The following is a 22,538-nucleotide window of genomic DNA, read 5'->3' as shown; positions in this document are numbered from 1 at the left end:
ATGCATCACAAACTTTTCAGTTGTGTGAGTTTTAAGCAATCAAATATGCTGGAATAGTTGGCAACAAAAATTATTTTTAAGAGACTAAGCAGCTTTTGCTGATGCGTCTATATCAGAAGTGCTTCGAGTCTTCCAAATGTTTGTCCAATCTATTCTTGAACTGGTTAACAGAACTTGACATAACCACATGCTTGGGCAATTTAATTTATATGTGAACAACTCTGTTGGTCAGAAAGTGTTTTAATAGATTTGACGATGGCAATTGATATTGTAGCTTCATATCATGTCCCCAAAATGCTGACAATGCTGACATTCTGGCTAAATGAGGCGCAAAGGCACGACAGATTGGCCCAGAGCCTGTCTGCGGTATACCTAACAGACTAGTTCAACTTACTCTTCTAACCTATTGCTATTATGGCACACTCAACCACTGGAGAAACTTGGCAGGGTTAAACCACTCGAAAGCGTTGGTCAAATTCTTCAACAAGAAGGTAATGTGGCTAATTCCTTTGTACACAATCTCTAAACTAAACTAAAATATCACGTCTAAATCTATTGCTATCCCTTTCATAATGTTGCTTTCGGAAAAGGAAAGCACTAGATTTAGACCTGTTAATTTAGTTTAGTTTAGAGATTGTGTACTAGAGAATCGGCCCCAGTGTCTGGCTAATAATAGGAGTAATCTGTGCATTCTAGTGCGAGCATTAACAGGTCTATGTTGTCTAAACAGGCACATGTACAACCTTACGCTCCGTGGCTCGGACATCTGCAGACTGTGCCAGAAATCTACCGAGACTCCATTGCACATAGTCTGCTACTGCCCTGCTTTAATGCACAAACGTAGCATCCACCAAGGGAAACACATTTTATACCCTGAGGATGTCACTTCAATTCCAGTCAAAAAAGTGCTGCTGTATCTGGCGGCCACAGGACTTGACAAGGAAATGTGAAGTGGAGGCAATCAATAGATTGGAGATGGTCAAAGTGATACAGGGTATTCAAGAACTTGCATAGCCCCAAAGTATAAGAAGAAGAAGAAGAGACACCTGTGTCAGCAGTGGGCTGGCAATGATTGATTTTATGAATTTACTTAAATCAAAACTACATGATAGTTACCTAACTTGGTATCCTTACTAATAAGTTTAAGTAAGTACCTACCTTGAAAACCGAGTTTAATGAAGTCCATAAAAAATAGGAGGTTGATAACCGTTATTTATTAATATTCTTATGTGATTTTAATATGATTCGAATTAATCTAGGCTGATTTGACCCAAATTTTTACAATAACTTAAAATTAAAGAAAAATATGGTAGTGAAAATGCATTAAAATGAATAATTCATAATGGGAACATTATTTTCATCAGAACATTAGACGGTAGATAAGAATTGATTATCACAATCATTTAAAACAAAATACGAAATCAATACATGAAACACAAGTCGATAAAATAACAAGACAAGAAGTGGAACATGCAATTCCAAATTTGAACTTGTGATTTTAGATTTAAAATCTTTTTTTTTTAAATAACAAACAGAAACAAATTAACATTTACCTTGGTGTAAAGTTCCTTGGTCGTCATTTTGAAGTCAGGTGCAAATTAAACACTAAACATTAAAATAATTACCATTGCTTCAACACGTGCACGGTTTTTTGAAATAAATGAAAATACATTTTAAAAATAAGGTAGATTCGAATTTGCTAAAATTCGGATTGCAGTGCAAATTGCGAAACGTCACTGCAATGTTATTGACATGTGTCAAAATTAAACCTACTCTTCTTTCTCGCCATATAAAACAATAGTCAAAACATTGCCGGTTGAATAAAGTGTAGGTAAATTTTCCATCCGTGGGAAAGTTACATAGTTTTCCGGGTGGAAATGTAATGGTTAAAGCTAACAAAAACTTTGAATGGTCTAAAAAGTTGAAACAATAGGTGCATAATGCAAGTTTTTAACCTAAAGTTCACATAGATGTTGCCATACTTTTTGTCAAAATTAGGTCAAATTTAATTTAAAATTGCGTTCCGTTTAAGGCTGATGAATAATAATATTGTACTACCCCTTAATAGGAGCAAAAAAAATTTACTGATTTTACTTCAAATCTTTATTATTTTACCATCTTCTAAATATTTTATAATAAATCTAGGCATTGTTGTAATATATTATTTATTAATTTCATTCTAATAATATGGTATACATAATGTTTTAAAGCATTTTAAGTCCAATTTTCAATTAACTATCATTTTAATAATTGCGATTAAACAATATTCATAAGTAATACGAGATAGTAATTTTATTCTTTGTTATTGGTTGGCGTAGAGGATTTTCATTTGTTTTCTTGAGACGGGAACCAAGTTTGGCAGGCTTCCGTAGCTATTTCACACAGAGCGGTGAAAGTCTTTCCCCTGGAATCGTATTCTGAAAAACGATCAAGACGTTATGTTGTATAGAGTAGTTACCTATTCAAAATAACTCAAAATATTTTATTTTTTCAGATAATAATTATGCTAGTTACATAGATTATCATACAAATTAGGATCCGTGTTGGCCCTTTAGAACTGGATCTTGGGTCGGGTATTTAAGTTACGACTAGGGGAAATGCATACCAATATTGTGAAAATGACGCGAGGACAAATATTTAGCTTATTATTTTTTAGACAAGATTGTGACAAGATATGTTTGTGATTGCGGACAATCATACCCTGATGTGGTTAAAACGAACATTGAGATAAAACGTTTCATGTCAGTTGATTGGATCATTTCCATCCACATAAAGGTGAAAACGTTTGTTGCTGTTTTTAAAAACAATCTTGGTAAATTAAAATTACCCGTTGGTCCCCTCTTCCCAAACATGATGCCATTCATTGGGGCGTTTTTATAGTTGGCTTCGGTATTGCCTACAAGGCAAAGTAAGACTGCCACAACAGCTACAGCAACATACAGCCTCACCAGTGCACGGAACATCTGCAAATAAAAAAAATATATCAGTGCATGTAACGCGGTTTAAGTAAAACTAAACGCACGCGGAACTACACAGTCAGTTAAAGATTTTTTATCACAACATTTAAGAAAAAAATAGAGCTTTTTGTCTACTGTCTACTTAATAACTACAGTGATCGTAAAACAAGTAGTCTAATCTGAACTTGCAACATGGTGGTTTTCGTAGGCCTTGGCTAACGATTAAATACATAAGCCTGCCTAAAATCTATTTTTGTATAATTCGCACTAATACGTCTTGTGTTTAGAATGAATTCATTGTTTTGCGGCCACTGATAAAAGATGGTAGCCTTAAGAAAGTCTGTTTGACTGTCATTTTCAGCGAATTACTGATAATTCGAAAAAACGGTATTCTACTCTCAAACAATTTCCTACCAATATATGGGGTAAAAATAGGGTAGGGTAGGGATGTCGGGTTAAAATTATTTTGAATTTCAATAAATAATTGAAACTTACAACAATGAAGAAAAATCTATCTTATAATATTAAAATAAAACTTTACCTTTATTTTCAGTAGATAAGCTTAGACCTCGTATCACTTAACGAGATGTGAACTAAACTGATTTCAGACAGGGTACTGCGGCGGATTTTATAGTTGCGAGGACATGACGGCGGGAGCACACTCAATTATAGGATTATTGGATACTGACCGCATATTAGTGCGCTAGGGCCGCGTCCCGAGGGATCAAACTTCGTTACTGCATTATATTGATAGACAAACATACTCTCGAGTGGTTGATTATACTTATTACTTTGTGTGTTCAAACTAAAAGGGTTTGATATTTGCATTTTAGCCTATACATGTCATATTTGTCCATTAACCCTCACACATTGCGAAATTAATGGAAGTGGTCAAACCCAGACGCAGTGAAAGAAAGAGAGAAGTGCGTTAAATGGATCATAATAATACACGAAATCATTTACACCTAATACAAACGTAAGCATAAAATGGAGCATATTGTGTTGCTTCTGACATGGAAGGGATGAAGATTTTACTATTTGAAAAATTACCATTATTTTTGGCAAAAAAATTAAAGCTGACAACACTGGAAAAATCTGTCAGAAATTTAAGTAAAAAATTACCTTGAATTTTGGTAGAAGTTGTAGAGCTGGTATCACTCCAGGAGATATGAATTCAACTGATGTCGGATAGGATAGTGCGGCAGGTTTTATAGTTGAGGCTTGCTAGTCAGGACATGGCAGCGGGAGTACACTCAATTATAAGGATTATTGGGTACTGACCGCGTAGGTATTAGCACACTAGGGCCGCGTCCCAAGGGATCGCAACTTCGTTACTGCATTATATTCGCAAACAAACTGAGCGATAGTGGTTGAATAGACGTATAACTACTTAGTGATGGTTTGTGTACTTTAGCTAAAACGATATTTGCATATTAGTGACTGCCAATATCCTTAATGTGCGATGGACCGTACGTCCGTATCATACACTTTGTCACGTAGCCCTAAAAATTTATTTAAGGTGGCGAACCTTTTCGACTGCTCTCGCATAACTCTATTTTTCATGAGAGAGATAGATTCTGCCCTATATATTCAAATGTCTTTTCTTCAGACTTGAATGATTGATGCAGGCTTTCAGGAATCGACCTACAGAGACAGACGTTCATCTTAGCTCCCCAACTGATGGGGTAGCTCCTTGAATTAGAATAAATGTTAGGTTAGTTAACCACCGATCAAAGGGTAGAATTTTAATAAAGGTCAATTTAAAAGTACTTTTAATATTCATGAAATATTATTATCACACTAGTGCCTATCGCTATATTATTAATCAAACTTTGCCTGTATGAGGACTAAGCAACCTAGGTCCTAGGAGATTCGTCATAAAACTAATCTAACTTCCTTACACATGTATGGATATTTTTAGTTGATATTTTTACGTTACCTACTGAGTTAAATAAAAAAAATATTGGTTGTAGGTTTATCGTTGGCGCCCAAAATGGTATTCGGTATTCATACTCCCTTTACATTGTGTGAGGTGGTCTGGATTTAAAGGAGGATGCGGTCACGCCTAGGTGCCTACTTACTACTATAAAAGCAAAATCGTACTAAGTCCTACCACCTCCAAGAGTTTCCACCTACCCTACAGTACGATACCGTAAAGATTAGTAGGTACGGTAAGTGTAATATGTTTAATTCTATTTTATGGTTGATTATTTATTTATTTCTTTTCTATTCTAACACCATCGTTAATTAAAAATCCTGGCCAAGTGCGAGTCAGACTCGTGCAGTCCCTAGTCAGGTATCGCAGTCCCTAGTCAGGTATTTTTTTTGTCATTTTGCACGATTAATCAAAAATATTGTGCAAAAAAAACTGTTTTAGGATGTAAAAGTAAAGTTGTTTTATATAGTTACCAGCCAAATAGGCTAGTTGACACTTTTTTTAAGTAGGTCTTAAATGGTTAATATTTGTCCTATTAGATCAAAAAAATTAACACTATATTTATTTGCGCCCTAAAAACCGTAAAACTTTAATTTAAAAATATATTTTTCTTAGACAGGTGAAAACACTGTCGGCCATGTTTGGCCGATAGATTATCTGTGCTCTGACGTCATGCATTTGTAAACAACAGCATAACCTCCCAAAGTATAATAAACATGACTTCTATACTAGTTTACATGAAAAATATAGTAATTATCGTTATTGTATCATCCGAGAATGTAAAAACGCATCGATAAAGACCACAGGAATGTTGTGGATTAGAGTGCCCAGTGAAATAAATATACGTAACACGCGAAGACTTGCTTAAAGGGATCCTATATGACTAACGACTGCAACCCAAATTTATTTTTGCAAAGATGACTTTGTTGTAAGTCTTACCTAATAACTTATTCAATTTATAAAGAGAAAACGATAATTTTTTACGTTTACTATGAGTTTTTAGAAATATATAAAAACTAGCTTATGCTCGTAACTCCGCCCGCGTGGACTTCATTTTCAAACCCCCATTTAACACACTCAGGAGTGGAATTTCAAAAAATCCTTTCCTAGTGGATACCTTCTCTTTACCTACAGAGAACACACCCACCAAATTTCATGTATCTAGGACCAGCTGTTTTAGATGTTTAGGCTGTGCGTTGATATATAAGTTAGTCAGTCAGGACTTTAAATTTTATATATATGGATACTACATTAGTCCACGCGTGACATAGGGATGACATTTCTTTGTTTACATATTGAATGACGTCACATCATGGCTGACAGCGTTTTCTGCGTTTCAAATAAAAATAAAAACTGTATTTTTTAAAATTGGATTTATATATCCATACTGCGTTTTTAATAATTGTTATTGATATATTTCGTTGTCTTAAGCAAAATACTAAAATAAATAATCATTTATTGGACGAAATTACATATGAGTCAAGTAGCCTATTGGTGTAGTTATCTTACTTTAAAAATTAAAAATACACATTTTTTTTGTGATATAACCACAAATTCACGGTTTTGCGACTTTTGCCTTTACTTGTGCTATAAAGACCTACCTGCCAAATTTCATGATTTTAGGTCAACGGGAAGTACCCTATATTATGTTCTCTAAAAGATAACTAAGTGGGTTTCATACAATAACTCAATCACATTTACTCTATCAGACAGCAATTTGCTCGCTAATACAATTTTTATATCGAATTATTTTGCGGTGCAAAATATAATTTGCCATGTCTATAATATAGAGTTAAGTTGAGACAACTTTTGTATATAAAATGCGGTCCAGTCAAGGCAAATGCATCAGTTTACTGCCATCTTTTGATTTAGAACCGCTAAAGTATACATTTGAAGTAAAGTAAGTGGAAAAATCTTTACTTTATTGTACTCTTGACTTCATCATCATCACGATCAAGCCATCACCTGCTCACTACAGAGCACGAGTCTTCTCTCAGAGTGAGAAGGCCATAGTCTACCACGCTGGCCATGTGAGAGAACTATCAGGCATGCAGATTTCCTCACGATGTTTTCGTGCACCGTTAAAGCAAGTGATATTGAATTAATTAAAACGCACATAACTCCGAAAAGTTAGAGGTGTGTGTCTGGGATCGAACCCCCGACCTCCGATTAGAAGGCGGACGTCTTAACCACTAGGCTATCACAGCTTTACTTACATAGCTTGATTTACGAACTAATAGTGTGGTGGATAGAGATCCTCCTGCACTTCACTTCAAACTAGTTACCTACCATATAATATTTCGATAAATTTCCCATGTTGTTGCATGTTGAATGTCAGAGTTTCTTTTGCTGACTCCGATTGAAGACACTTTGGGTGTGAACCTGAGACCGTTGAGTTATAAGGCCACAGCACTCACCATTACACCAGGAAGTTCCATAATTTACTGTAAAATCTTTTTTTTTATTTTTTTAGAACTCAAGATGCATGCCGCCATCTTCTTCACTCTTCTAGTCATCCTCTGTATTATTGCATTGAGTGAAGCGAACTACAAAAAATTGCCCTTCAATGGATCTATTTTTGGAAAAAGGAGCAATGTTGGTTAGTTTGTTTTTATATTAACTAAATTACCGAAGAATTCATCCACGTTAAATGTAAATGTCTTAAAATTGATGAAAAAAATCGCAAAAAAATCACATTGAGATAAATGTCTTCACACGATGAGGAATGATACGTCCTTTTCCAGTGGCCCTACCGCGGTTGTTTGACAGCTACAATGTCACGACCGCAATCATCTCTGATTGGTTAATACTCGCTCACTATTGGCCACAATGCATTGTTGCAACAAGAATCGCACAAATTCAGCCAATCAGAACAATTGAGATTGTAATAATGATTGATGCAGGTTTTAGACAATCGCCCTACTGGTTTCTTGCTATCTCTGTGCCAACTATCATTATGATTATGTATTTTAAAAAAAGCTCATGTAACTAATTTTTTTTAGAATACGACTCTACAGGCCAAGCGTTATCTGCTATATGTGAAATTGCATCTGAGACTTGCCAAGCTTGGTACCAGACCTTGGAAAATAAGTAAATTGTTAATACTCTAAAATGTGGAATTTGAATACGAAACATGGCAACACTGTACTTCTTCACTCCGGCTCTAAGGACCAATTTATTTAATAAAAACCTTCCTCTTTATATTAACCATGATGTATTTTTAACATTAGAATAATAATTCAGATCACTGCTCTATGACAATATTGTTGCTATAAAATAATTTATGGAATTTTCATAATAATCATGTAACTAAATCGCTGAAATGTAATAAATAAAAGTATATTTTAGCAATATTTTTTACATTTTTCACGCCTCACTAAAATATTAAGTGACAAGTTTCATGCAGTGTTAAAATCTTTGGTTTAAGTATTTAAATTATAATAGTCCTCTTTATGCTATTAGAATGTAGGATAATCTTTTGTAGGATAAGGAGTTTAGTTTAACTTGAAGTTCTTTATTTGAGAGAACGTTTCATTATATATGTAGTTCCACTAAGTAAAATCTAATTCAAACTCTCCAAAATTAACTAATTATTTGATTTTAGGGAGTTTAAATTTTTGTACATAAAAAGTTACCCGTTAAAAAATTAACCAACAAAATTAAAAAAAACTTGAATTAGTTGCATGGAACGGAGTGTATTGCACGTAAAAAGATTGGCCTGTTTTTTATTACAAAAACTGTAGACTTTATTCTCGTATTATTGGTCAAATAGTTTTGGATGTGGAAGTTTAGCTAATCAGAAGACCGTATTTAGATCACGTCAGAAACGTCAGAGATAAAACCACGTTTTGTAAACGAAAACACACTAATTTCAATGGTTCCTTGATTTTACTGATTTACATGTGTGGCAAATAAATTTTAACGCAATTTATGGAAATTATTACTCTACTGGGTGCTTGAAACCTTAAATTTTACAATAAGCTGTGTGTTTTGTAAAGGAATTACGCCAAGATACAGTTTGAGAGCAGAGTCCGATAGTCTGAATTAACAGGTAATTTTTTTGTTATTTATGGAATTTTATACATTTTTTATGGTTGTTTACGTCCAATTTATCATTGAGACGAATCGGCTATGCGATTTCGCACTCCCCGAAGTGGCTTATGGCTGTAAGTACTTGAATATTCTTATTGGAAACTTTTAATCTTGACTAAACAAATTGATGCATAATTATTATGGAATCAACAACGTAATATTATCACACTGTTTAAATTGAGCACATTCTTATCATTTACCGTTTCACTTGAGTCTATGCCAGATTATTCATTATTCATGAGAATTATAACATATTTTTTATTGTGATGCCTACATTTTTATAATTTACTCATTATTACATAATTATTTTCACTAATATATATAGCAGTTCTAATACACTTTGATGAAGTTAAGAAATACACGAATTTGACTCATTTGTTTTCTGAAACATTTAACTTACTAAGTATCTTCAAACAACATCTAAAAATTATAGCTTGTCTTACAAGCTTTTAAAGTATGAAAATAATATTTACTAAGGATCAAGACTGATTGGTGTAGCAATAATAGGAACAATGCTACTTCTCTACAGTGTTCCAAAATCATATGCTGATACTATAGGTTGTCTTACAAGCTTTTAAAGTATGAAAATAATATTAACTAAGGATCAAGACTCATTGGTGTAGAGATGATAGGAACAATGCTACTTCTCTACAATGTTCCAAAATCATATGCTGAACCTTATCTTCACTATGTAATGTACTTTGTATAAGGCTAGACGAGTGAATGCAAATGTACAAGCATTTCTTCCACAAAAATGTATGTAGTAGAATTAAAGATTAGTTTATTTTAATGTATATAAGGGTAGATACCACAATTAATTTTTGTTTTTATTTGTCGATATTGACCCACTGTGGTGCTGCCAGAGATGAAGTTCGAGCTGTCAAGGGCTCTTTATTAAAATATGTTGTTAAACCACGAAATAAGTTATAAAAAAAAATTGTTTACTTCGAAATACTTAAGAAAACATGAATTGCAGTGCTTCTACTCTGCACCAGTTTGTCTTGAGCCTAAGTTATCTAAAATAGCACCTTTATAAATTGTAGAGCTTCAGTCTACATAACCGCCGAGTTTCTTGCTGGTTTGTCTCCGTAGGAAAAGCATTCCGAACCAGCGGTAGATGCATCTGGATTCAAAAATACTTGTAAAAGTTTAATTGAATAAAAAATATTTTTATTTATTTATTTATAAACTGGCCGTAAGAAATTGTTGTTGCAAAAAAAATTAAACCAAAAAATTGAAGTTAAAACATTTATTTGTATTGTGTGAAAATTTGTCATCAAAGTGTTGTCTTATTTAATCAACAAAAAAGTTCAATTCACAGTGTGTTATGAAAAAGTGCTATTGTTCTTTCATTTCAGTGAGAAACGCAGATCACGAGACAGTGTCATCTCACGAAAACACAAGAAATAGCCTCAGGGAAAACATTATAAGGCTTTTTAACGAATGTTGAAAGTGCAAAAGTGAAATATTTAAGTATCATCTGTGGTGAGGAACTGTGATGCAAGAGTGTATAGTCTTGGCAAAGCACTACAGACTGCTGCAGACTCTTCCTTAAGTAATAACTAATAAGGATATGGATTTAATCAATACTGTCATATCTTTTCCAAGTTAACCTGCTTTCATCTTAGACTGTAATGTCACATTGCATTAAAGGGCACCAGTATTAGGTCGATTTCGTAAAACCTGCATTAATCATTATTACAATCTCAATTGTTGTGATTTGCTGAATTTGTGCGATTCTTGTTGCAACAATGCATTGTAGCCAATAGTGAGCGAGTGCCAACCAATCAGAGGTGATTTCGATCGTGACATTGTAGCCGTCATTCTACCGCAATCGAGCCGCTGGTCAACAGATAAAAAACTTCCCAGTGTTTGGTGACATTTACTGTTAACGAAATGTCTTCTGAAATAGAACCTCCAGAAAAAAAGCCAAAATTAACTGACAATATCAATAATAATTACATGGAAACTATTAACAAGTGTATAGAACAAATAAGCAGCTCGGAGAAAAACCTACAACCAATCATAAACGGTGATTTGTATCAGCCATTACCGTTAATCAAAGTGTACGCTGGACATATAAGGAACATGAAGACTATATCACGAACAATTCTGATACTTAACGAAAAGATACCTTTGAAAGAACTGTCCCACCTCAAAAGGGTATGTCGGAGAGACGTAATACTATGTCCAACGACATTTGTACAAAACACATCTTCTATACAAGAGTATATAGAAAGTCATGTAACAGAATTGAAAGATATCTTTGAGTATTTCAAAGAAGTAGATGTACCGATGCTGCCTCCGAAAGTCACCAAACAATATAACGAACTCAGAAAAATATGGTCTTGTCATTTTCACCGTAACGAATATCACGAAAAACTAGTAAGCGATAATTTTTTTAGTTTACATGAAGTGAAATGTCATAGAAAGTATATGGAAGCAGTTTTTGAAATAGCGAAATGGTATGCCATATATAAAGGAGTGAATTTTGTAGTAAACAATGTATTTAAGAATGTTAACGTAACAGTGGTTGTCGATCCTAAACGTATTAGGATTGTCACGATAGCCTATGACTTTAGAGAAGAACATCCTATGCAGCATTCTGCTATGGTGGCCATTGATAATGTGGCTAAAACACAAAATGGAGGTGTATGGTCTACAGAATGCGACGATAACGTATTACCTGGTATTGAAAAAGAACTAATACATCATTTAAAATATAAATTCCCTCAATTCATAATTGGAATAAATAAAAAGAAGGCAAAAAGTAAATCGCATGGAGCAAAAGATTTACATGGAGTAAACAGTGGCTCGCAAACTGTTTTGGACAAGGATAGTGGAGAAAAAGATGGTCCATATTTATGCACTGGTTATGACATCTACATGTTAAAGGAGCCTTGTATGATGTGCGCGATGGCTTTGGTCCACGCACGAGCGAAGCGCGTGTTCTTTTGCTTCAAAAATAACGTGTGTGGTGCTTTGTGCTCGTCCGTAAAACTACAAACTGTTCCCTCTCTGAATCATCACTTTGAAGTGTTCACTGGATTTTTATAGCTGATTTTCTTATGACGGCCTCACATGCTTGCGACCAACAGCAGATAACAAGCAATGGCAAGCGTGTGGACGGGTGTTCGCATATTCTCCAATGGAATCGTGAAGTACCTACTTCGTAGAACTTTGTGGTGTTTGCCAATGCTGTATGTTGTTTGTTGCAAGCATGAGGCACCGCCTTAAAATTACTGACTTGATTTTTTTACAATACTAATTGCAAAATATGTGCAAATTGCAATAAATAAAAATAATAAAATAATAGTGGTTTTTTTTTCCACCTTGAGTACAACATGGGGTTATTCAAGGGGTGGACCAACAAATTCCTAAAAGGCCGGCAACGCATCGGCGGTTCCTCTGGTGCTGCAAATGGCGGTAATTACTTAACATCAAGTGACCGCCTGCTCGTTTGCTCGCTATCTCTATGAAAAAAAAATCAGTATGCTTCAAACGGAAAAACATTAAGAGTGTACTACGTCATCTGCATTTTTTTAGCATAGACGATGAGTAAAAGATGGCCCCAATAAGTAAACCGGCGCCATACAGCCGCCTTATTTTAGTGATCCACAAAGTCACGGTTTTCGAAAGAAGTACATCAACCTTTAGAAAGAGATTTCGGCTTCGTAGAGCGTTGTCTCTGTCAGTGTCACCCATACCTATGTGACGTTATGCCGGTCTCGTCAACAGAGACAACGCTCTATGGAACCGCTATTTCTTTCTCAAGGTCGATGTACAAAAATTCCTGCCGAGTACTGTACACTCCTTTCTTTCGTTAGTCGTAATATCATCGAAGCATCTGATTTAGTGGACAGGCACCCTTATTGTGACGGCGTACAGTACGCGGCAGAAAATAATGTACATCGGCCTTTAGAACGATATTATGGCTTTGTGGAGCGTTATCTCTGTCACTCATGACTATATGACGTTTTGTCGGTCTCAACGACAGAGACAACTTCTAAAGGTCGATGTACATTACTTTCTGCCGCGTACTGTACAAAATTTCCTGCCAGCTTACTGTACACTGTTTTCTTTGGGTAGTCGAATATCTTGTCATCGAAGCATCTGCTTTAGTGGACAAGCACCCTTATTGTGACGGAGTGCCTACCTAGTCACTTCAATGATTTAATTAACCGTTCAATATCTAAATAGCATGAATGATTTAACCTTGAATATACCTACATGAGCCTTGTGTTGTGAAGTATATACTTGCAAGTTCAATACCAAAGCAAAGCATGCATAATGCATACCTATACGCGACAGGTCGAGATGGCAATATCGGGCAGGGAACGCCCCCTTAGAACGCCCGCGCCCCCGAAAGATTACTATAACCCACTTGGTATAGTAATGAGGAAGTTTCAGGGCGAACGTTCCAAAAAAAATTCATAGATGGCGCTGTGTACACCCACTAAAAACGAAAAATAATACCTATATCTATATGATTTAGCCAGAATGTCAGCATTTTCGATGCCAACTATTCCAGCATGCTCTGGTACCTAGCGTAGAACCACCCGGTATTGGGCCAGGGTGTCTCTGCAGTTTTCAACCAGTCTTGAGTTAACAACCTCAGAGGACAGAGCTGAAAGAGCTGCCTGGCTGTCGGTATGTTTTATTGACGTTGTTGTTTTGCAGGATGTTTTACGTACAAATTATTATAGCGTATACCTTCGCTCGGAAATTATTTTTCGTTTTTAGTGGGTGCAGTAAACAGCGCCATCTATGAAAATTTTACGGAACGTTCGCCCTGAAACTTCCTCATTACTTTGAAAGTTGAAAATAGCAGCATTTGTTTATGAACACATTTTAATTTTTTCTTGTTATGTAACGACAAATTCACGGTTTTCAGATTGTTCCCCTTATCGTCTGCTATAAGACCTACCTTCTTGCCAGATTTCATTATTCTAGGTCAATGGGAAGTACCCTATAGGTTATTTTAGCGTTTAAACTACCGAGTGATAACCCTATTAGGTTTCTTGACAGACAGACAACAAAGTGATCCTATAAAGGTTCCATTTTCAGGGTTCCGTACCTCAAAAGGAAAAACGGAACCCTTATAGGATCACTTTGTTGTCTGTCTATCTGTCAGTCAAGAAACCTACATGATACTTCCTGTTGACCTAGAATCATGAAATTTGGCAGGTAGGTAGCTCTTATAGCAGACATTCGGGGGGAAATGTGAAAACCATGATTTTAGGGTTAGATCACACAAAAAAAATTAAATTGTGGTATGAACTAATAATTAGTATTTTCAATTTTCGAAGTAAGATAACTATATCAAGTGGGGTATCATATGAAAGGGCTTCACCTGTGCATTCTAAAACAGATTTTTATTTATTTTTATGCATCATAGTTTTTGAATTATCGTGCAAAATGTCGAAAAAATACCACTGTAGTAGGTATACGGAACCCCCAGTGCGCGAGCCTGATTCGCACTTGGCTGGTTTTTCCTTTTGACCTCCAATGTCAATTTATGACCGACAGTTTCTATATCACATCAGTTTCGGTGGCCAGGTCCCGTACAGCATCAGGATTGAGGAGTTTGAATCCAAATTTTTTATGGGATTATCCATAGCGTTAGAGGTGCGTTTGCGAGATCAAACCCCAGACATCCCGAATAGGACGTCTTAACCACTAGGCTATAACATCTCCATAAGAGTAGGCGCATAATAGCCAATAAATTAAATGGGCCCAAAACCCGTAACAACTACTTTAACGGTCATTGTATGCAATTCAGCAATTGACTCCTCCCCCCCATTGTACCCAGCATCCCAGATACTATTCAGATTTGACCGAGCATAGTTGCCTTTGCCTCATAATTAAAATTAAAAAGTTATCTGGGGGAAAAACCGTCCCAAATAAAAAAAAACTAGTTGAACTTTGAAAAAAGAACGTTACTAAATAATTGCCCTGATGTTAAAAAAATTGAAAAAAATATTTCGAAAATGATCGTCCTCATTTATTGCATAATACCTAAATGCATTTTGATTTAAAAAGTTTATTTAAAAAAAAAAACATTAAAAAATTAAACTCGTAAAGGGATCGTTTCAAAATGGTTGTCGATTCGTACTTTCGCGGTTACGACACTTTTTGGTGAGTTTTTTTTTTATTTAATTTTACGCTGCGGATATTGCTTTAAAAATTATTAAATTATTAATTACCAAAAACTTATGTAAAAGCTAAAAGGGCATGAAAAAAATATTTTTCCAAAGATTTGCGCAAAGTTAATGTACAAATACTTGCAACACCATAAGAAAATGGTAGAAAATCCAAATATATAAAAGGAAAAGTCCTAACTGACTGTCATCAACGCTCAGCTCAAATCCTTGGATCCGGAAAGCTGAAATTTTGCACTGAGTTTCTCTTTATAGATAAGGAATGAGGCCCGTAGGCATTTTTAAAGTTCCGTACCTCAAAAGGAAAAACCGGCCAAGTGCGAGTCAGGCTCGCACACTGAGGGTTCCGTACTACAGTCGTATTTTTCCGACATTTTGCACGATAATACAAAAACTATGATGCATAAAAATAAATAAAAATCTGTTGTAGAATGCACAGGTAAAGCCCTTTCATATGATACCCCACTTGATATAGTTATCTTATTTCGAATATTGAAAATACTAATTATTAGTTCATGACCACATTTTTTTTTGTGTGATCTAACTCTAAATTCACGGTTTACAGATTTTTCCCCTAAAGCCTATAAGACCCACCTACCTGCTAAATTTCATGATTCTAGGTCAACGGGAAGCACCCTGTAGGTTTCTTGACAGACAGACAGACAGACAACAAAGTGATCCTATAAGGGTTCCGTTTTTCCTTTTGAGGTACGGAACCCTAAAAACTAAAACAGATTGTTATTTATTTTAAATGTATCATAGTTTTTGACATCTGTTTCAGAATGCACAGGTGAAGACCTTTCATATGATACCCCACTTGATATAGTTATCTTACTTCGAAAAATGAAAATACTAATTATTACTTCATGACCACAAATTAATTTTATTTTTTGTGATGTAACCACAAATTCACGGTTTTCAGATTTTTCCCCGAATGTCTGCTATAAGACCTAGCTACCTGCCAAATTTCATGATTCTAGGTCAACGGGAAGTACCCTGTAGGTTTCATGACAGACAGACAACAAAGTGATCTTATAAGTGTTCCGTTTTCTGATCCTATAAGACGGACACACTTTGCTAAGGACGCACTACGCACGTATGTGTATGGCTATTTTAGGGTGGATAAACCATTAAACAGAATATCCCAAAAATTACTGCCACCAAAAAAAATCGGATAGACGTACCATTAATTGGTAGAAAATAAAAAAATGGTAGGAAAAATCGTTTATTTTTTCTTACTCTCCAACTCCAGTCATTCTGGAAACCTAAACCGCACTGGTCTCGCAAACACCGGTTCGAACCTATACTAATAAATCCCACTTTAAAACTACAACTTGACGACATCTCTACATTATCTGTACATACTTGCAACAATTTTAAATTCTATTTTTTCAATGTAAAGTCCAATTTTGCTTGACATTATTGCACATACTTGATACCATTTCTGTACTCTAATTTAAATGTTATAGAGTCCATTTTTGCTTAACAGGAGCTATATGCTCCTATTAACTTGAAAACTTCTTTATACCTTTTATTACGTGGTATTAAGGTTGTCTTTTGCATGGCAAAGGCATAAATTGGTTTGTTTTGTTGGTAATTGAGAAATGAGCATCTTCCTTCACGTGCCATTAGATTTTCACAAGAGATATGACTTATATGAAACTGGAGACCTCATAAAATATTGTGGCCATTTTTTAAATTACTACTCTAGGTCGTTTTCTGGCCCCGGAGTCTAGTGCTGACGTCACTAAAATGGAGGCCACGCGCATTAGCAATTTGCGGGACTTATACTTGAAAGGTTACTGAAAAAATACCCGGTCAAGTAGCGACTCAGTCTCGCGCACCGAGGGTTCCGTACTCGGGTATTTTTTTCGGCATTTTGCACGATAAATCAGAAATTATTATGCATAAAAGTAAATAAAAATCTGTTTTAGAATGTACCATTAAAGCCCTTTCATATGATACCCCACTTGATATAGTTATCTTACTTTGAAAATTGAAAATACTAATTATTAGTTAATGACCACAATTTAATTTTTTTGTTGTGTGATGTAACCACAAATTCACGGTTTTCAGGTTTTCCCCCGAATGTCTGCTATAAGACCTATCCACCTACCAAATTTCAGGATTCTAGGTCAGCGGGAAGTACCCTATAGGTTTTCTTGACAGACAGACAGACAACACAGTCATCTTACAAGGATTCCTTTTTCCTTTTGCAGTACAGAACCCTAAAAACGAACTTAAAACGAACCCATTTCTTTTCCAGAAAGCGTCATCACGTGTCATCACTACATCTAGCCAGAGCGAGTCAGCGCTAGCAAGAACTGGTGAAGCAGACAGAGACATATATATTTTGTCAACTCGCCCCCAGCATTGATGGCAAGAAGTTGGACCGCCATTTTGAAGTTGCAAATGAAGACGATTGAAAACTTGACGGTTATTGACTGACTATTGGAAAATCCGTTTGGTGGTGTTATACCATTAATGGTAAGAATTATTACCACTTTAGTGTGGTCAATTTTGTGGTAATATGTGTGAGTTTGCTGTGGGCTCTTCTCAGACCTGGGCGCGTTTGGAACCCTCGTAGCTTTAGTTTTAAGTTTGCGTAATAATTATCACCACTATATCTTACAAATCCAACATCAAACCATCAAAAAGAGTAATTCATTACCTATTTTGAATAAATCATTTGACTTTGACTTTGACTTTGAATAATAATAGAGCGCAGTTGTTTTGGCCTTCACTCTCAAAGTTTAATGGGACGGAAATGTGACATGACCGGAGAGAGATCAGGCGCAGGACCGGCATCTATACGTGCACGGGGGTGACACACCGCCAACTACCTAACTGCGGGCTTAGTACTGAGAAATTCTTAATAGAAAAACCCAATACATACCTGTTTTTGCCCCGACCCGGGAACCGAACCCAGGACCTCGTCATCCTCAGTCGAATAAGCTAACCAGTAGACGAGGCAATAGGAATTCTCTTGATGATATTTAATTTCTTACAACAGACTCGAAAAAGTTAGCTAAAGCGACATCGAAACTGCGACCTTCCGAAAAAAGGCAGACGTTTAAACCACTAGGCTATCACGGCTATGATCAATTCAAATGCTATCAATTCTCAATACAATGTACTACAATGGAGTACGTACCAATTTAAAGATGCACACTATAACAATTAAAGACAATCGACTCTAATAAGACGCGTGTAGTACTTTTAATTGATATTTATTGTCACAATTAAACTTTTCGTTTGCGACGAATTCTTTAAAGCGAATTTTATTGCGGGCATAGCATCATCATACAATGTAGAGATGTAGCGTTTCACAGGTAGCATGTGAAAAATCATATGAAAAACCTTTTTCGCTACCTAAGTAGCCTGTGAAAAATCCCGAAGCAAAATCTCACAGAGTTTGAAAATTATTACATTTTATTGTTTGAATTTACCGCGTGCACAGTCATTGACCAGAACTAAGACGCTAAAAAGCGCGCGGACGAGAACACATGTATAAATCTAGTTAATGGCCAAAGATGCACACCATGGTAGTTAAAGACAATCGACTCTAATAAGACGCGTGGGGTATTTTAAATTGATATTTATTGTTACAATTAAACTTTTCGTTTGCAGCAGATTCTGTGAAGCGAATTTTATTGCAGGGCATAGCATCATCCTACCATGTAGAGATGGACCGTTTCACAGTGAAAGATCATGTGAAAAGAATTTTTTGCTACCTTAAGTAGCCCGAGAAAAAATGTATAAACAAGATTTCACTTTTTTAATCTGTTCTACAAATATCCAAAACACATGATACAGTAGCCGCCATGTTAATTCTGACTGTGACGTCACATGGATTGTAATTGTAGTGTATACTAAGAAAACACCGTTGCTTACCAATCCGTGTGACGTCATAACAGCTAAAAGATGGCGGGTAGCGTTTTCGCGGCGAAATTGCGATGCAAAATTTAAATGTATTTTTATTGCACTTATCTATCGAATAAAACGTTTTGGAAATTTTTCGGTAGTTTATTATCACTTAAGAATTAAATTAAGACACTTTTCAAAAAAGGATAAAATACCCTATTCCTAGTTAAATAAATTTTAAGTGCGAAAATAAAAAATCGCCCGTGAAATCACTGTGAAGAAAAAATGATAATTTCACCATATGATTGATTTAGCCATTAAGGAGCGAGCAAAAAATGTGAACTCGAAATCCAAAAGGCTAATTGATCTGTGACCTGGAATGGAATATTCCTGGTATTTAATGTTTAAACACACGCCTTTAAGAGAAGATTTTTTAGCCGGTCTTACAGCCAAGTGATGATGCAGCCTATGACGGAGCGCGCTTGCCTGTAAGATGCCTATTCACTCTTGACTTAAAGGTACCCAGTGGAGGGGAAAACTGATGCTGAAAGGGCCTTCCACATCCCAGCCAGCGGTTCGAATTAAAAATAATCTATATCTATACTCTATACTAATAAATAAAATTGAAGTGTCTGTCTGTGATTTAGAAATAACTACCTCAAGCTCATATGGTACTATAACTGAATCACATGTTTTTAAAATTTTTGTCTGTCTGTTTGAACGTTCCATCAAAATAGGTTCAGCCGTTCTGAAGATTAGCCATCTTCGGAACGTGGAGGATTAACCAAGGAGTAACACAGGCTACTTTTTAACCGACTTTCAAAAAAAGGAGGAGTTTTATTTTTCTACCTATATATACACACCGAAATCTCCGAGATTTCTGAACCGATTTGCGTAATTTTTTTTTAATCGATAGAGAAACGATAAAAAATTTAGATTCCAACTCCTTAATCCTGATGCTGTACGGGACCTGACCACCAAAACTGATGGGATTTAGAAACTCTCGGTTATAAATTTAGTAAAGATTTTTTGAATCTGAGGACCTAAGGAGTCAGCGGAGCGCGATGCCGTGAAGGTGTGTTTGTTTCGCATGTTTTCAACATGTGATGACAGATGGCGCTATTAATATTTTGTATCGCGCTACAAGTCCAGGGGTTTTGCGCATATGAAGCAATGAGGTTAGGTCTGTTTATTGCCGCTACAAACCGTAGTAGAGAGTTGAAATTTTCAAATTTTTGCTAGATCACATTCCTGATTGGGATAATTGTGGTCTTTATATTGTTAGTACTTAGTTTTCGTCCGCGTGCCGCGGGGTTACACTTCGCCAATTTCAAACTCCTATATCCCTCGGATTTTTTTTTTTTGACAAATTATGTGCGTTTTAAGTACGTAATTAAATATCACTTGCTTTAACGGTGAAGGAAAACATCGTGAGGAAACCTGCATGCCTGAGAGTTCTCCATAATGGTGTCTGAAGTCTGCCAATCGGCATTTGGCCAGCGTGGCTATGGCCAAAACTATTCTCACTGAGAGGAGACCTGTGCTCTGCAGTGAGCTGGCGATAAGTTGGTTGGTCATGAAGATGATACAAAAAATCACGTCGATCCATTGCTCCGTTGCGACGTGATTGAAGGACAAACCAACAAACTAATAAACCGACAAGCAAACAAACACACTCGCATTTATAAATGCAGCATTCTAACGACTCACAAAGATGTTCCCACAAAAAAAACCGGCTAAGTGCTAGTCAGGCTCGCGCAACGAGGGTTCCGTACTATACCCTTATTTTTTCCACATTTCGCACGATAATTCAAAACCTATGATGCATAAAAATAAATAAAAATCTGTTTTAAAATGCACAGGTGAAGACCTTTCATATGATACCCCACTTGATATAGTTATCTAAAATTGAAAATACTAATTATTAGTTCATGACCACAATTTCAATTTTTGTGTGATGTAACCACATATTCTCGGTTTCAGATTTTCCCCTGAATTTCTGCTATAAGACCTACCTACCTACCTGCCAAATATAATGATTCTAGGTCAACGGGAAGTACCCTGTAGGTTTCTTGACAGACAGACAACAAAGTGATCCTATAAGGGTTCCGTTTTTCCTTTTGAGGTATGTAATGAGATCACCAGTCCCAAAGGGCGTGGGTTTGTATCCCACCGCTGTCACCATGTAATGAAACGACAAGCTGCTCGATAGTGACTGATTTGTTTCCAAACTACCTACATGCAATAATATAATATTTTATATTAAGTACTTAGTTAAAACTGTTAGGTGGATTGTTGATAGTATGAATCGTTTATAGTCTGGATACGCCCTAACCCTCTGACGTTTGTGAAGAGTCTATGGTTTTCGGCATAGACTCTACACTCTATGGGACGCTTGGGATATGAATAGTTCATTGTACCGACTTGTAAATTAATTAAATAAGAAACAGTGATTAAAAGTATGTTAAAAAAAATTACAAAAAAAAATAAAAACCGACTTCGATACACAAACACTAAAAATTGAAAAATAATTTAATTTATTACCGAATATATTATGTATACAAGAGTTAATATAGTTCCATAATAATACTTTTTGGTGCCGGTGCCAATTAGCTTTAGCTGCGCGAATCGTCTAGACTTCATATTTTTATGAGACTCCACAATGGCACCTCATTGGCACCGACCCCAAAAAATATTATTATGGAACTATATTAACTCTTGTATACATAATATATTCGGTAATAAATTAAATTATTTTTCAATTTTTAGTGTTTGTGTATCGAAGTCGGTTTTTTTTTTTTTTGTAAAAATTTTTTATTTCACAATTTTTAGTGGCCCCATGGAATTATGCTATGACTGGTTAAAAATCTACTGTTTACTAAGCTATTACACTGATCGCGAGCAATTTACTCTTATCCGTTGAGGAGTTCCAGTATCTATCTTCGAATATGTTCATCAGATCTTCACCAAATTGAAATGGGACCAACTTTGAACTATACCCTTTCAAACAAAAAAAGAATTTTCAAAATCGGTCCAGGCGTCTTTGAGTAATCGGGGAACATACATTAAAAAAAAAAAAAAAAAAAAAAATGATTCCGACGAATTGAGAACCTCCTCCTTTTTTTGAAGTCGGTTAAAAAGTATATCAAAGTGGTTTTCCGTTTAACAATACGTATACAACAAGGTACCCTAAAAAATAACGTACAGAACCTTGTACCACAAGTACCTATAACAGCGTCTTGACCCAGCAATTGCGTGACCCTGCCGGTCCAATTCCACCCGTCCAAGCTCGCCATTGGTCAGGGAATTAACAACAATATTCCCTATTTATTCATTTGACCGTCTTGCTGACCAATTTAGCAATAGAAGGCTGCCGCAACGCACATAGCAAGCAAACTTAATGCAAGCAAGCACCATTGTATCGGATACGCCAAAATGGTTGACTAAAGATGTATTTATGTGACGCCGACGGGTGGGTCATGGCAATTCTGAAGTGGATTTTCGCCAAAATGGCTTAACGTTTTCTGG

At 35.7% G+C, this 22,538-nt stretch overlaps 2 protein-coding genes across 10 annotated transcripts in view; one reads left to right on the top strand and one right to left on the bottom strand.

Moving 5' to 3' along the window:
* didum (dilute class unconventional myosin) overlaps positions 1-1,778 on the bottom strand; it is a 56,081-nt gene extending 54,303 nt beyond the window's left edge. For 6 of the 8 annotated variants that reach the window (XM_034982730.2, XM_069507841.1, XM_069507846.1 and 3 more), the window contains exon 1: positions 1,554-1,778. In XM_034982730.2, coding sequence (XP_034838621.1) covers positions 1,554-1,580 — 27 coding nt within the window. In that variant the 5' untranslated portion in view covers positions 1,581-1,778. The remainder of the gene's footprint in view (positions 1-1,553) is intronic. The other 2 variants (XM_069507843.1, XM_069507842.1) reach the window with 1 other exon arrangement.
* Positions 1,779-8,699: 6,921 nt separating this feature from the next.
* Positions 8,700-17,629, top strand: LOC117994780 (probable inactive tRNA-specific adenosine deaminase-like protein 3). Of its 2 annotated transcripts, none has more exons than XR_011238294.1 (2): positions 8,700-8,944; positions 17,413-17,629. XR_011238294.1 is itself a non-coding variant. In XM_069507980.1 (2 exons), exon 2 carries the CDS (start codon positions 10,882-10,884, stop codon positions 12,040-12,042), a length of 1,161 nt encoding a protein of 386 aa, XP_069364081.1. In that variant the 5' UTR covers positions 8,725-8,944; positions 10,344-10,881; the 3' UTR covers positions 12,043-12,285. The 2 variants fall into 2 exon arrangements, 1 of the variants encoding a protein (XP_069364081.1); XM_069507980.1 differs by lacking the exon at positions 17,413-17,629 and adding an exon at positions 10,344-12,285 and having other exon boundaries at positions 8,725-8,944.
* The last annotated feature ends 4,909 nt before the right edge of the window (positions 17,630-22,538 follow it).

Source organism: Maniola hyperantus, chromosome 27, assembly GCF_902806685.2.
Source record: "Maniola hyperantus chromosome 27, iAphHyp1.2, whole genome shotgun sequence".
Classification (NCBI taxonomy): domain Eukaryota; kingdom Metazoa; phylum Arthropoda; class Insecta; order Lepidoptera; family Nymphalidae; genus Maniola; species Maniola hyperantus.
The sequence above is the reverse complement of the archived record's forward strand: the minus strand, read 5'-3'. Positions and strand labels throughout refer to the sequence as shown.